The sequence below is a fragment of the Glandiceps talaboti genome, chromosome 1 (genome assembly GCF_964340395.1).
Source record: "Glandiceps talaboti chromosome 1, keGlaTala1.1, whole genome shotgun sequence".
Lineage (NCBI taxonomy): Eukaryota > Metazoa > Hemichordata > Enteropneusta > Spengelidae > Glandiceps > Glandiceps talaboti.
This window is the reverse complement of record NC_135549.1, coordinates 11,695,757-11,712,622: the sequence shown is the minus strand read 5'-3', so window position 1 is coordinate 11,712,622 and position 16,866 is coordinate 11,695,757. Positions and strand designations below refer to the sequence as shown.

General features: G+C 34.9%; 2 protein-coding genes across 2 annotated transcripts in view; one reads left to right on the top strand and one right to left on the bottom strand.

Moving 5' to 3' along the window:
* LOC144433094 (ER degradation-enhancing alpha-mannosidase-like protein 1) overlaps positions 1–5,898 on the bottom strand; it is a 387,086-nt gene extending 381,188 nt beyond the window's left edge. The window contains exons 1-3 of the mRNA XM_078121406.1: positions 5,624–5,898; positions 4,116–4,188; positions 2,642–2,745 (exon numbers count right to left, since the gene is read on the bottom strand). Of these exons, the coding sequence (XP_077977532.1) occupies positions 2,642–2,745; positions 4,116–4,188; positions 5,624–5,898 (452 nt within the window). The remainder of the gene's footprint in view (positions 1–2,641; positions 2,746–4,115; positions 4,189–5,623) is intronic.
* Positions 5,899–11,703: 5,805 nt separating this feature from the next.
* On the top strand, positions 11,704–16,312 carry LOC144442017 (small ribosomal subunit protein mS33-like). The gene is made up of 3 exons (XM_078131292.1): positions 11,704–11,805; positions 14,297–14,512; positions 15,828–16,312. The coding sequence occupies exons 2-3, from the start codon at positions 14,304–14,306 to the stop codon at positions 15,931–15,933; spliced, it is 315 nt and encodes a 104-aa protein (XP_077987418.1). The 5' UTR covers positions 11,704–11,805; positions 14,297–14,303; the 3' UTR covers positions 15,934–16,312.
* Positions 16,313–16,866: the final 554 nt, after the last annotated feature.

Below are 16,866 nucleotides of genomic sequence, written 5' to 3'. Positions count from 1 at the left end.
CCTGAAAAAAAACCTACCATCTACATTTACAGGTCTGTGAATCTATTTATGTATTTCTACTTCTCTGTTATATTTCAGAGCACATTGAGGACCATTTCCAGGTTCCATTGTGTCATTCTAGACTTGCAAGCTTAGAGAGAATGATGAATTGAAAAACAAAAGTGGGCAATTAAAAGAAAGTACTTAGTAAATTTTCAATACTACTGAAAGTGGCAATATTATCTATAAATATATCTACAATACATCAAATGTATTAAATTAAAACTTGCATGACAGTTCAAATGCTGGTGTTAGCATTGTGTATCTATCGATTCATCATATCTGTCCAAGGAATTCCAGCTTTGCTATGTAACAGTAAAATGAAATCAAATGTAATATCTAAACTTTTGTATTCAGGTTTTGTCTGAAAGTGATATCCTCTATAATGTTAACAATGATTGATGGTGTGATCACTTAAGCTACAAATCAATACAAACATTAAGATGACCTGTATTGTTCATTTTATCTGTACAATCCATTCAATATCACTTCTGTGCTATGTTTACTTGGGAATCATATAAGAATTTTATTTACTCAGCAGTACACTTGACATCTGGTATTTTCTGTTCACATCATCCATCAATTGTCCACAAACAATCAGAATCCTTCCTGGATTTCAAGGGAATGGATGGCCATATGTGTATTGGTTTAGTACAATGTTTACTTCTTTCATTTTATTTTTCACACAGTTATATACTTTTACACCAACCACTTCTCCAATCCCACACTTTGATGTAGGTTAATGTTTCTCTAATATTCAGTCTCCATAAACTTTTCTAGTATGAATCTCATAAATGTACGTACGTACGTACGTACGTACATACGTACGTACATACATACATACATTCAATGTATTAGAATTTATCTTTTCACATTACACTGATTTACAGGGAAATGTCACATCATGTGAGTGGAATATCACATCCACCTCATTTCTACTCATACTCTTTCCAATGTACTCACTTCTGGCATAACCCACAAATTTGGCAAGAATACATTGGACTGGAATCAGACAGGACTTTTACTACATGCTATACACACAGTGTAGTAAAAACATCAATATCCACTGATACCACAGAGGGGGTGGTGAAAACTGTGTATGTTTATAAACTATTTCACCATACTTATTCTCTATCAGAAATAGTCTGTTTCCAACAATAGTTAAATACATTTGTTCTCATATCTTACTTGTCACTTGACTTCATAGTTTTACAATATCCTTTGCATACATTTGCTTTACACCAGGATACAAGTTGCATTTCTACTTTCAAAATTTTTTGTTCATTCTTTCACTATATTTGTTACTTTAACAATTAAATATTTACATCTATATAAAGTGATTCTGAGTTACAATCGTAATACTTTCCTATGGATCAATGCAATCTACAGTCTGTGATTATTGTCTAATATTATGGATGTACTGACACAATCCACAGCCTTTCAGAGTTAAACTGTAGATAAACAGTGAGGGCGCCCTTCAAAAGATCTTGCATACTTCAGTACTTTATTACTGGCGAGATTCAAAACATGTGCATGTAACGTTTTGATTCAAGTGCAAAAGTAAACAAAGATTCATGCCACTTAAATGCTGTAATTGCTTCATTGACCTTTGTCTGGCAAAAGTGTACCTTGATTTCATTGGAGCCTCGGAGCATAATTCAAAGACTGAATCTTTGATTTTACATACAAGTCAACTACCATTATTTATTATGTCATTTCTTCTTGTGTCTTTTCTCATGTCTATAAACGTTACAGACCAGCACTATAAAAAACAGATGTTACAATTTACCCTTTTGTAACATTACTATTCATTTTACTGCTAGAACTCCTCTCATTTATAATCTTCACCATTTGATGTCCTCTATAACCTTTAATTGAACATTGGTTGTGAAAGCGCCCATTTCAAATTGCGAGCTCTAGTCACACATGTGTATCTAGAGGTTATCCATGGCTTCAAATTTGAAAAGATATCTTGAGATTCAAAACCATGGTTTCCATCTCTACTAGTATGTACTTAACTGTGCATACCATGGGTCATGTACACATCATGTAATGAGCTGAACGATATGTAAGCAGCATTGGGTGCCATAGAGTCATACACTAAACACTGTTTAGATGTGTCACAATAGTTGGAAGAGCATAGAGTTGGTCATCATCCGATCCAAAATTTCAAATGGAAACATTGCAATAATAGAAGTGGACTTTGTGATACCAATATTACCGAGGTAGTAAGGAATTTTAGAAAAAAAGTGTACAAGGACAAAAGTTGTTGTGTATCAATACTCAACCAGTATCACTAAGTTTACCTGGGGTCATTGACCATTGGTCACCTCGTACTAATAAGTTCACTTAGGGTCACCGACCTTTGGTCACCAAGTAACATTATAATCACTTGGTGTCATTGACCTTGAATCCAGTGTAAAACATTGAGTATTTCCAGTTAGTGTCATCTGTTGCCCCATTGACATGGACTAAGTTGAGAGTGATGGCATTCTGTCAGGCTTGACTTCATTTATCAAATTCTTATCTGACAGGGAGATGTCGTTACTCTTCCAAACTAAACACCCTCTGACACACACATGTCAAATAATTTCACACTAACCTTATTGTTGATTCGAAGACTTGAACTGTGTTGTCCTTCTCGAAGGAAACATTTTCAATGACCAAGTTGACTGCCCTCTTGAATTCAGTGTTATTCCCCATAATCTGAAACACAACATAGAAATATTCAATTGGTTACGATTCACATTTTCAGTTTCACTTGTATCATCATCATGCAATAATTAATTCAAAATGTTGGAAAGTTGTTTCACATGGCAATGACTTAAAAAACAAAATTTGTAATAGTTTTTAAGTTGGGGGCGCTCTTCACAAACTTATGACTTGTGTGCAGAATACAGTGATAGGTTATGTGTCAAAATGGTAATGAATGCTGTTTTGAATTACAATTATAGCTAAATAATCCATTCATTTCTTGCTATAATTAGATGATAGTTTCAGTATTTTCATTTACCATGATAGTATGAAATAAAATATTTGGTGATTATGAGCCATTACCTTTCTCTGCTATCTACAGATGATATTCTCTTATGTAAGAAATAAATATCGAAATCTATTAGCAGCTCCAATCACTTCATCAAAAGTTTGATTTTGTTTATTATGTTTTTATTCTGTGGTTTCATTGAAGATTATATACTTGTAAATGCAGTACTTTAAATTGTAAGAGGAAATTTTTTCCAATAGTACAGTACCGGTACTATTCCAATTTCCCATTATTTTCAAGCTTGTGTGCCATTCTCAGCACATTAGTACATGTGTCATTATTAATTCCCTCTCTACTTGTTCTAACATACTTTGGTAGAATTAATGATAAATTATAGTAGAAACATTTCAAAATTTACTGTATTTATAAAAAAATCATTGCTTCAGAGAGTTGACAGTTCTAAGCATGCATGGTGAGTTGTTAGTAACCATACATTGTGAATGTTGGTGTATGCTGCTTTTGAAGATAATCAATTCAAATATGTGAGATCACTGGCATTAGAAAAGAATTCACTCTTTTGGGGGATAATATTTTCCACACAATGAAAACTGCAACCGCGTGTCAAATTAAACAGACAACAATTGTGCAATAATTACACAGTCAACCATGGGTTAACAGACAAGCTGTTGTCAATTTTAAATAAAGGAAAGAAACTATGATTATACCCCATATGCAAGCCAATTGCAACCTGTGTGCTTTTAAACACACAATATGGAGTTTATACCCTGGTCACTCTACATGTATGTCGTGACAACAGTTCATTGGTTCTGTAGTATTTGAAATATCACTGAAAACATTCAGAATCACCAGTATTTTTCCATATTTTTACTCAACATTAAACTTGTGCACAAACATATTCTCAAAATTGTTCTCATTCAGTCGGAAAACTTGTGATTGAGAAATAAGGGATTTTTTACATGACAGATGTTCGAATCATGTCAGCATGGCCACATATGTCACTTGTATTTTCCCCAGCTGAAAAAAAGGAACATTTGGAAGAATAATATCTAAATATTCCCTAAAGTTGACTTACAGCCAATGTGTCCAACACATCTACCAGAGTCAGAGAGTAGTCACCCAGTACATCATTAATATTAATGTTGTCTCTGAAACAATAAGCAAATTACAAAAATTAGTAGAAATATATACAAAAAAAAAAGTTGATCATGGAAAAGTTAACTTTATCCTCAATTTGATGACCATAATATCATAACAATAATAATAATAATCAGTTTATTTACCCCAAACAAATATGACAGTGGATAAATGAGGAGTCACGAGCAGTCTGCGCCTGTTGCCACATCATAATAACATGTGATATGTTACGTTGTCATGCATATCATTGCATATCATTGCATAGTAGTTAGTAATATATATATATATATATATATATATATATATATATATATATATATATATATATATATATATATATATATATATATATATATATATATATATATATATATATATGTGTGTGTGTCTGATGATCGCAATATGCGTGAAACTCCGAGTTACACCCAAGAAAGAGTTCCAGTACTACCAAAACTATATATATATATATATATATATATATATATATATATATATATATATATATATATATATATATATATATATATATATATATATATATATATATATATATATATATATAAATTATTAAATATAAAACTCTACACTTACAATTATGTGTACATATATGAAGTACAACATACTAGTACATACTTTATTTGAAGAAAAGCCAATCCAATCCAATCTATCTTTAAAAACTTACTGGCATCATAATGCCTGAATGAACGTCAATACAAACATTAAAGCCAAATATTTGAACCCAATGTCCTCTCATAAAATTGTTGACTTATCAGTGGATCCTAAGGATTAAACAGGATAACTTGTTTGAGATCTGCAAGACAACTTCATATTAATCCCACTCATCTTTATTTTTTTTTATTTTCCAAGTATGCACTTATCTATATTCAATTTTCAATGAAATTATTCATATCTATTTCTAGCAAGATTAATAAGTATCTCACAAAGTTTGGGATATGCATGCACATGTCTGGAGCAGAACTATGCATTGATGGGTCTTGCAAACTCTTTCTACTTCAAGGGATTCAGAATGGGCAATGTTGTCTGTGAGACGTACTGGTCCACTTTTATAGGACAAGAAAGTACACGATGTACATGTATAATGTAGTTGCTATTGCAGCTATAGTATTAAAGAGAGTGGGGGCATTGGATTGTCAAGTTGACTTGGTTGTACACATTCATTTATTCATTTATGCATTCCTTCGTTCGTTCGTTCGTTCGTTCGTTCGTTCATTCATTCATTCAATCTTGCCCAACTGTCAAGGTGTGTTCTTATAGTTATACGTTATAATATTATAACTGCAAATCAATCACTGCAGTTATGTAAACACATTGCATATATATGAACTTGGAAAGTGTTGCAGGAGACTAATAACTTTTTGCGTTAAAAAAAAAAAGGTGGCAAATAAAATGTAGATATTATTTACAGACAATGCAAACCATACTCACGGGTTTTCCTTGTCCGGTCCCCTCCCCGTACAATGTATGGGATCAAGTTCATCTTGTGGAAATGCATGTTTCATATAGTTATCGTATCCAAAATAAAACATTCTCTTGACATCTTCAAGGCGTTTCAGACGCTCTGACTCTGGAAAGTGGCTATATTTTCGGTCGTAATATCCATATCTGTTCTTGAAAAGGTTTATCCTTCCCGACGACAGTAGAATCGAAGCAAAATACACAAGCAGACTGAACCACCAACATAAACAGGACAGTCGTGCCATATTTCTAGTTTTCAGCATGTTGCAGACGGCTACTTCCTACTTGCCTTCTCACACATTAAACGGTCACAGGTCAGAAATAAAGTACCACAAAACAATGCGATAAGAAAAGTTGTATATCAATAACTTTGCGATAGTTGTTAATAATCTGATTTTATAATTAGAATATTCCATTAGTAAGGGGGAAATTCGAGATTTGAGGCTTTTTCAAATGTAAGTGGCGGAATTGCGCTTGTGCGGATGAATATATACGGAGATTTACAAGAGCAAAGGTCAACAGTTTAGGGGTTAGGTAAACTCGATCCAATGAACAAACGAGACGTGTATAACAGTATAGTATACATCGTACAGTAGAATAAGTACGAGTGCGGTCATACAGCTGTAGTGCGTTTCCTGATTTTAGTTACGTATTAAACGGTAGACGTAAAAAAAAACACCGTGCGTCCACTATTCCTCCATCGCATCGCTTTGGTAAGAAAATCAGACTTGATTTTAACATGAAAAATAAAACAAAAACATTGAAACATTTTCCACCCACAAATCCGATGCACTGCAAGCAGGTCTACCTGTGATTAAAGTGTGAATCCTATCAAGTATGGCGATACATGCAGCCTATGGGACTCGATTCTGACACCTAAACACAAAGGGTGCACTACGAATGGCGAAGGACATTCCATGTCGAAATCAAACCCCAACTTACTCAGTCTCCCAGCAAAACTATAGCTACACGAATGCAGTAAAGGCAGGGTATTCGTGATTATATATTTTCAAATAGGTAATAATTTTGAGTGAAAAGAGAGAAGACAAATGTGTACAGATTGATGATTTAAAAGTACTTAAATTTCCATTCACTGAGCACTCCTGTTGATATTTTTGCCTTTGTTTTTTACTATTAATAATAGGCACATATGGTATACAAATATTACTCAAGATTGGGAGAGATAGATAGATAGATAGATAGATAGATAGATAGACAGACAGACAGACAGACAGACAGACAGACAGACAGATAGATAGATAGATAGATAGATAGATAGATAGATAGATAGATAGATAGATAGATAGGTACCTTTCACCCCTTCTAAATGTGACAGTGATACATTTCTGTAGGTATGTGTTGTTCAGCCCTATATAATGCAAACCAATAGGGTGGTATGACTTGTCATATGTCAAAGACTGACATAATGAACCAATTAAATAATGTCAAAATGTGCATGTAGGGGACAGAACAAAGTGATTTGCAATATACTATACCATATAATAACATTAGACAATGTTTTATCATAGAAAATACAAACAGTTTATTAAATCATAATTAATTCAGTTTGCAGCAAACATACAGATCAATGTTTGCCACGTACATAAATGTATTGTCACATCATATACTATATGGTAATATGGTCTTATTATGAAGTTTGATAAAAGTATTTAAGTAATTTTTTACTTTAAAGTTCAGCAGTCAGTCAGTTTCCCTACATAAAAAAGACCTCAAGTGATCTAAAGGTGTCTCATCTTTAATGGAGTTGCCTTTCAATCTATAATTTACAATCAGGAAGAAAGTCTCTGAGGAAATGTTCCATGTAAAATTTCTACTTTAATAATTGTATATGTGTAATGAGACCATGTAGTCAAAACCCCACCTTATATTTACTAAATGTTTATATTTACAACAAGCATTCTATAGTTTATAACATACAGGTTATCTCCAAAATTTAATTCATTGATGCAAAGCACTAAGTATCATTTATTACTACTATCATCTATCAGTAACACTGGCCCCATAAGGACTAAAACTGACACTCTTTTGTTTGTGACCAACTTTTTCTATATCAGGTTCTGCCAGAGACCTGTTTTTATGCCCAAATTTTAAGCTAATCTGGCATAATCCTTTAAAGAGGATTTTTTTTTTCTTATTGGTTTTGTTCACTTTCACTTATCAGTACAGAATTGACATTGATTCGAACTTGGGACAGAAGTGACATACAATGTGTGTGTCTTGTTTGGAAAACATGTTAAACATATTGTTGACTACTTCTATTGTTATTGTACCAATTATATATTTCACAGAAGTTGCTAAGAGCCAGTGGGTATTTGTTTACACTCAAATAACTACAAGATTATATTAGCAAATCAAGATTGATGACTGACTACACAGTACAAAAAAAAAAATTATCTGTCCTGACATACAAAAACCACACAAATCTGAAGGAGACATTACTTTGTGTCCCATTTCACGTCTATCAAAAGACTGTTAAAAAGGCAATCCATTTTAATCAGACGTCATATGTGGCTAGCTGTGGATTCCCAGTTAATTGCAACATTTTCAAGCACTGGTCTCAAAACCTTTAGATCCTAAATTCAATCATCTCCACGAAGGATCCGAATTCCAAAGTCTTCCTCATAATTTTTTATTGGCTTGACTGGGAGTAAGAGATCATCAAACACAGCAGTTTTGTTTGATCTGCTGTGAATTGGTTTAACAGGGAAACAGCATAATGAACTACAATCTACATGTATATGCCTATCTCCATTTTGCTTGGAAAGTGCAGCAGTTGTATTACTATATGACAGTTGCGCACTTCCTTTCTGCATCTTACGCTGCTTTGTCACCGAAGAGGATTTAGATTTAGATCCATCCATTTCTGTGCCATTCAGATTACAATTTTGGCTATTAGATGTACCTACACTCATCATTTTCACACTAGTGTCCTTCCTACTTGGTGTGAAATAACAGTCTATAGTTTTAGAACATCGCAGCACATCACTTTTTCTCTTTGTAGATGATAACTTCTCTTTAACGTGAGAATCTGTCTTAGGCCTCTTCTTTGCAGATTCTGTATGTGAATTGAAAATAACTTTGGAGTTCTCATACTTGTAAGAGTGTGGTTGCGCCAATGACTTGGCTTTATCATCATACAAGTTTTCAAGACCTCTCATTTTTCCGTTAGACTTGTGTAGTTGAGACAGTTGTACCAGGCCTGTTGGTAGTTTTCTAGGGTGACTACTTGGATTAGGAGGGTGAATGTCAGTGGAAAGCCCTGGCTGAGGTGATGGCTTATGCATTTCTTTTTGACTTGCAGCATTACTTTGGATTCTCTGCTGACACTGTTGCTGAGCTAGGAGTTTAACTGATGTTGGTAATTTCCTCTCCTGCTTTGATTTAGGAACACTCAGTCTGTCAACAGATTCATTTTTTAGAATACTGTGACCATCAACATCAGAACTGAAAGTGGTATCCTCACTTTCTTCATGTTTCTTATCATGTTCATCTTCAGAGCTTTTATTTCTTATCTGCAGAGAAAGCTTCTCTGGAGAGTCAGAAAACACCACTCCTTTTTCAACCATCTTTCTGCTTGATGACTTTCTCTTCAGTTTCTTGACAATGGTTATCTTATCACTTATTTCAGGGAAGCCATGGCTGTAGTCAGAATCAGCAGACTTCATGTATTTTGATACTGTAGGAGGTATTTCATACACCTTCATGGGACTATGATCAAGGTATTGTTTGAAATTATCAAGGTTAGCATGGTCACAGGTGCTAGCACCAAAGGCACCGAATGATTTGTCTCTGACAATAGGAATGATCTTTCTGGGTTTTATGCGAGAGACAAACTCAGTCATTTCTCTGTATGAAGAATGATCTGAGTAAGGAATAACTGCAACATTGGGTTGGTTTGCATATGGTTTTCCTGTCAGACCTGTGTACAAAGCTGTAGGAAGTATACCAATTGTTGGTTTCTTTTCAACATTATTCAACCTCTCCAGATTCTTCTTGGTTATTTGATGATGTGAAGTGACATGTATTCTGCCATCTTCTTTCCTTGTTGTGAATACATCTGGCATTTCCAGCAATTCCATGGTCTTGTATCTGGATTCCGAGATAACGATCCATTCCTGTACTGACCTAGCAATATCAACAAGAAGATTTTCCTTTCCAAGAGTGTGCATACCTAGCAGTATATGATGTTTAGGATAGCATTTAATTGTGTCTATCAATTTGGCACTGCACTTCTCTCTGCTTGGAAAATCACATTTTGGATTATTGTAAGTATTGTCCAGATACAAAACATCAATAGTTGGTTGATTGCTGAGTGGAGTGTCCACAAACATCTCTGGAGAGTATCGAAAGTCTCCAGTGTATAGTATTTTCCCAAAATACCCTTCAAATAAATAAATAACAGATCCTGGACAGTGGTTGGCATCTATAGGTGTTACTGTCATAGTTTCTTGACCCACTTCATCAAGATTAATCACATGACTCACACCAACTTCAAGTACCTTCACCAGGGATGAGTTGACATGAAATTTAGCAACTAGCAGCTTAGCTGATATTTCTGAACAATAGATTGTGTGTTTCCAGCTAGGTGACAGTCCAGAAGTGTGATCAGCATGCATGTGGGTTAGGAAGAAGAGTTTGCTTTGTGGACAGTTTCTTGTTCTCCAGTAATCCACAGCTATTGGAGTATCAGGAATCAGAGAACCATTCATTGTGTACTCCTGAAAGATTAATACAAATGTTTTGAAGTATTAGATCTATACTATATGCTTCTCCATGTACATGTGCATCTATAGTACTTAGCTCCTGAAGGAAGGGAACTGACAAATCCTGTGAAAGACTGACTACAGACTCTGTAGTCCATAATAACCATGGAGCGAGAAGGATGTTCTGATGGATTTGAATTTCCATATAATTTCTCCCTGCTACAATTGATTAGGCTGGGACAAATACTTCTGTACATACACTGATGACATCACACATTCATTTCATCATATTAAAATTATAAAATAAAAATATCATGAAATCAGAAATGAGTCAATTATGTGTAATCTGCAACTTACATGTAGTCCAATGAGGCTCTGACTTGAATAGAGTCAGATATACATTTGTATTTGGTCGGTATGACTGCATTCTCAGTCAGAGATCCAAGGGCTCTCAAACTTGCAATCAAACACCGATGCCAAAACTTTTGAGTTTGGCACCAATGTTCTCTTTTTTAAAATATGTCAAGTTGTCTATAGATTTTCATATTTCTCTACCAACCTTCGAGTTCAAAGGCAAATGATTTCCAGTCAATTTCTTGAACTGCACAGCTCAAGAAAGACAACTTTTCTCTCCAAAACTTGATTTTTCGGGTTGTGAATGGTAAGGAGATGTTGCATCCTCGTTCACAAATTACAATGTGCAATTATGTGTGTACTCTACACGTGCATGACCCTATCGTACTGGTCTGTGTGGACTTGTCAGTGAACGAGGGCCCACTATCTTGTTATTTATTTGAATGTATTTTTCACAAGTTTGAGAGCACTTGGATCTCTGACTGAGAATGGAGTCATGCCAACCAAATAAATCTGACGCCGTACTCAGTCAGAGCCTCCTCAGACTATCTGCAACTATGAAGCTACAGACAATATCATAGCTTCCTAGATATACACTTATCCTCTACCAACAAGGAACCAGAATGGTTTAGACTATCGAAATAATGTCTACTGTGTGTCAATGTCATAGTGTACACAAATTACACCTCACCACGAAGATCAAACCGTAATTTAACGTTACTGTGTGCACACTGCAAGTGTAATACATTGTAATAGTATTACCTGTACTGTGAAACCTCACCTTCTTCAGTTTTCTAAATTGTACAAGAAATCATAAAACACGATTAAAGATTAACTGCATGTGGACGTCAGAAAATAACATGCTAAGCTTGTTAGTAAATGTTCGCCCTTGTCTGTCTGTGTCTTCAAAACACCCGCCATCTTTCTCCCACAATGCCCTATGAATCAAAGGTTATTCCGAGGTCATTGCATATGGCCGCCTCCATGCACACATTTTACGAGTACACATTTTTCACATCTGGTATTATTCTATATCATTTCCAAAAAGAGGATCTGCTGTGGATTGCAAAAAAAGTGAGTTGAAAATATTCTCCTTCCGTGTTCACAGAATGTAAATTTTGTTATAAACACTGTTGTCTGTGTACACTTGAAGTAATTATACTAGTTACTGACAAGGCACACTCGAATCAATGTGTATGATTTTTTTTCCTCTTATTCATTTACATTTTTCCTCCCCAAATCATACAGATTGATTCGAGTGCCTGTGTGACAAGGTGTACACCGGGGGTGTACATTGGTCATTGATAACCAATGAGTCGAGGATCCCTGTACTACTAATAGTACTGAAACGTTGTTGACAGGCCTTCTGTGCAGATTATCGATATGTGTAATGTTCAGTTTCGTTAGCCTGTGGTACATTATATATTTGTTCTTGTCTCTGATTCTTTCATATATGGTTTAAATATTACTTCGTGTAAAGGTTCAAACATAACTATACATAAAATTATACATATAATACATGTATTACCTACATGTAGCTACCACACTAGTTACAGAACATGCCATGTAAGTGTTTGGCTGTTTCACAATCAGTGCTTCACTTATCTTGCACTTTTGGGCAAAAGTGAACTTGAAGGTTTTGTAATGGTAATCTTCATACTCTTGGATAATTTAGAAAAGAACTTAATCTAAATTGTTCTAGTCTCTTCAGTATGAATTTGTCAGAAGGGATGATAATTGATATACTTCCTATTTCAGACACTACATGTATCGACACCACAACTCAAATTCAAGTTTCTATTGTACACTAGGTATGACCTCCTAAAGTGCTCTCACACATCAGTAACTTTACTATGCATGCAATATCAATGCCCCTATACCAATGTTACAGGCTCACTTTTATAACATGGAAAACTTATTTAAAAAGGATATATTTACTTTAAGCTTTTCGATGCTTGGCAATATATATCTCAGAGGCTATGAATAACGTAAAAAATGCCTAAATAGAAACAAAAAACTACAGATCTGGCAGGGGGGGAACCCCTTGGACTCCATCACCCCAGAGGCCACTCATTCGTTAAACCAACAATAAGATTCACCAAAATTGGCAAAAAAAAATTGAAAAGCTTCTAGGGGAGACCCCCTAGGACCCCCCCCCCCACCCATAAGAGGTAGACATGTCCAAGCCTCAAATCAAAGTTCTTCCCTCCACCTCTTACTGTCAAGATGCTATGAAACTTTATTTAAAAAATGTTTCAACCATGTGTAGTTGCTTTTTACAATTGTTAGAGCTGTCTTGTAAAGCTTGCAAATTATTGTCTGAAAGTGTCTGTTAATAGCCTGAAAATTGGCTTTAAGAGTAAAAATCCTCCAGGGCTTCTAGGGGGACACACCCTAGAACCCCCCTCTCCCATAAGAGGTAGACATGTTCCAGTTTCAAATCAAAGTTTTTTCCTCCACCTCTTACTGTCAAGATGCTATGAAACTTTATTTCAAAAATGTTTCAACCTTATGTAGTTGCTTTTTACATGTTAGAGCTGTCTTGTATAGCTTGCAAATTATTGTCTGAAAGTGTCTGTTAATAGCCTAAACATTGCCTTTAGAAGTAAAATTCCTCCAGGGCTTCTAGGGGGAGACTAGAACCCTCCCCCCCCCCCCCCCCATGCACACACACACTCACACAAGAAGTAGACATATCCCAGTCTCAAAGCTCTTCCCTGTACAGCTTACAGTCAGATGCTATGAAACTTTACTCACGGGGGTCAGTGACTTTTTGTTGGCCCAATGGAAAAAAACACTGACACCCCCCCCCCCTTCTTCCCCCAAGCTGGACAAACTGACCGGTCTATCTGAATGTCTGAGCTTACCAATCAAGTTTCCGATTTGTATTTTCAGTGTGTCATCATACCATGGCATAAAAACTGTCAATGATGTTTATTTAATTGAAAATCAAACATGTATGAAATATGTAGTTTTCTAAATAAAATCTGTGTGTGTGGCGCCGCATGAACAAATATAGCAACTAAAAACCGTTATACATGTATTGCACAAAGAAGACTAGAAACTCTTTCACTTCCCAAGAAAACCTGGGCTGTATATGTTTGTGGTTTTCAACAACAGTCATTTTGTCATTTCACAAATCTTGTCAGATTAAGAAAAAACAACAAGTTATGGAAAATACCTTTAAAGAATATAAAATCATTGCTAAAATTTCAGTTACAATTATTGCAGATATTAAAGTGCATGACAACAGTCACTATAGAGTACCGTAATCATTTTCCAACATTTTTGCATTTTACCTGTATCAGTCCACACACCTGTGTAAGATCTTTCTTCCACATTTACTTCATTCCCTTACATCTGGACGAGGTGGCTGTACATGATGATGTACTTCATCAGAGTGGTACAAGAATGCAACACGGATACACCTGAACATTAAGTAACAATATTGTAAGAACTTGAACAATATCCAACTGTGATGAAGTCAGTTTCTAAAAGCAGTCAATCTTAGACTGCATTTGCAGTTACAATTTAATACAATACTCTTAATTATATTTCTTTACAGGGTTGCTATGGCATCAAATTATGCCAAAAGAATGGCACGGCTGAGTGCAAGGATATTTGGAGAAGTAGTGAGACCAACCAATTCAAAGTCAATGAAAGTCGTTGAACTATTTAAAGCTAAACCAATAGAGCAAAGGCCTGAAGTTGTGCAGTATTATCCACCACATCCACAAATACACTCGTTAATGAAGAGACTCAGATATATTGGTCTCTACAGGTAAAGATGTATGCTACAGAGTACTTTTCCTGTTGTGGTAACAAAGGGTTGGTGGACATCTACCTGAATAACACAGTTGGTAGTGCATCCATCTAGTAATCAAGAATTTACTGATTCAAGTCCAGTCAAGTCAACTTTACTTCTTCTCAACTATATTTCTGTTTCTGTCTCTGTTTCTGTTTCTGTTGACTCGATAATACAAATAAGTATCACACCAAGTTATAAATGGAATTTGTAAATGTATTTGGCAATGAGGATGCCAACGTCCACTGACCCTACTACACTACTGCATAAAAGGAAACAGAAGCAAAGCACAAGATAGCTGACATAGCAGCCAATGCTGCAATGTATTGTCATAGTATTGTAGCTAATTTTGAATATCGATTTTTAATATGCCATATACCGGTGGTTACTGAAATTCTGGCCCTTTTGCTGACAAGCATCGCAGGATGGCACCCCAGTTTTAGCAAAGTGCGGGCTAAAAATGTTTGTCATGGCCACTGATCACTTGACAATGCAGAAATAATAATAAATGGAGACTGCATAATTGAACATCCAGGAGCATCATAGTACAAATGTAGTAGTTAGGCATGTTTTGATTACTGGCGAGTTGTAGATACTAAAAAATAGTACAGTGGGAGCAACATAGAATGTTAACTTCATGTCTGCTTCTTTATGCAACAATTCTGGTCCTAACTTCAAAATGTCATGCGCATAGCACTCCTATTGGCAAAACAATTAAATCTTTTACTTTTGTGATAACCGGATCATGGCTTAAAGTAAAGCATTTGATTTAATGAAAGACAGAGCTGGCATATCATGTAGCTTACTTGCTTACAAGTGTTTCTTCTTTATTAGGTTGAAAGAGACTCTCAGAATGTTTTCAGTATTTACTATAGTTACATTTTAGTATTTAAAAGACCATATCAAAAATATTGAATATGGATTTTAAGGGGAAAGTGTTAAGTAGTATCTTACAATTTATTTACATGTAGCAGCAGAAGGTTTATGCTGCTCAGACAGTGTCTTATTGGTCAGGATTGACCCTCCTTGAATCCCTAATATTGAATTGTATTGTCTAATTTAACTGTCCCAATACCACTATTTCTATATGTACTTGGATACAGTAGACAGTTGAAATTTGAAATTCATGTTATGTACCAGAAATTCTGTGTGTAAATGCATTGGCCCAGGAGTTGACTTTCGGATTTATGGTACATTTGTTTTACAAATTTTGTAAACTAGTAGCAAAAAAGGGAATAGACTTTTTTGTCATGTAAGTAACAGATTTTGAATTTTTGTTCTCATTTCCTAGAGATGAACATGCAGATTTTAAAGATGAAATGAAAAGAGTGAAGAAACTGAAGGGCAAAGGAAAACCACAAAAAGGAGAAGGCAAACGAGCTCTGAAGAGGAAGTAAAAGAAACTAATCAAATCAGTTTCCATGGAAACTAAGACTAGTAGATTAACAGAATTAAGACTGTCAAAGGCAATCTTGCTTTACCAGGTTTAAGCCATCAGGAATATTAATGTGATTGTTGTTCTGTAAGTAGGAATGTGATCCTACACACACAGAGTATCGTCATTTGTTTGAAGTGTATACATGACTTCATACATGTATGGTCTTTTTACGAATCAGAACAACTGTACTGTCAGTGTAACCAAGTGTAGATTTGTTCTTTGAAAACAAATAATGTTCTGTAGTTATTTATGCTCTCGTGTGCCTCCAGGAATATCTTTTTGTGTGAATTTCAGAGTTCATTTGTGAATATGTTTTTCAATTTTGATTAAAATGTTATTATGGAAGTAAAGTCTCATTTAAGCAAATGCCAAGTCTCAGATATGTAAATTACTTTTTACCAAGCCCTTGGGTATGTTTTACACACATTCCTGGATCTACATGATATTGCATATATTATGGGGTTTGATAGCATAACTGTTGAAGGATTATGCTGGTAGATATATACAGTACCTGGAAGATGAAATTTGCATATATGTGGTGAAATACCAAGTGTGAGCAATTGCAGAAATAACAACAAATATTAAAAAATAATCATAAATGTGAATATAGCAGCCATAGACACACCCATGGCAATTGTACATTGTATATTTTGCAAACAACAGTGATGAACTAATGACAGAATAATGACGTCCAACCTTCTATGAATTACATAATCATTTCCCAATCTCTACACTTGTGCTACAACGCCAATGGCACTAATTTTATAACTGTAGCATAACTAGATAAAGGCACTTTATGATATATGTAGTTTTACATTGCATTTTGTATACTCGTCTTAATAAATGGTCTAGTTGGGATATCAACATCATGTGGTATTGAATTATCTCAAGT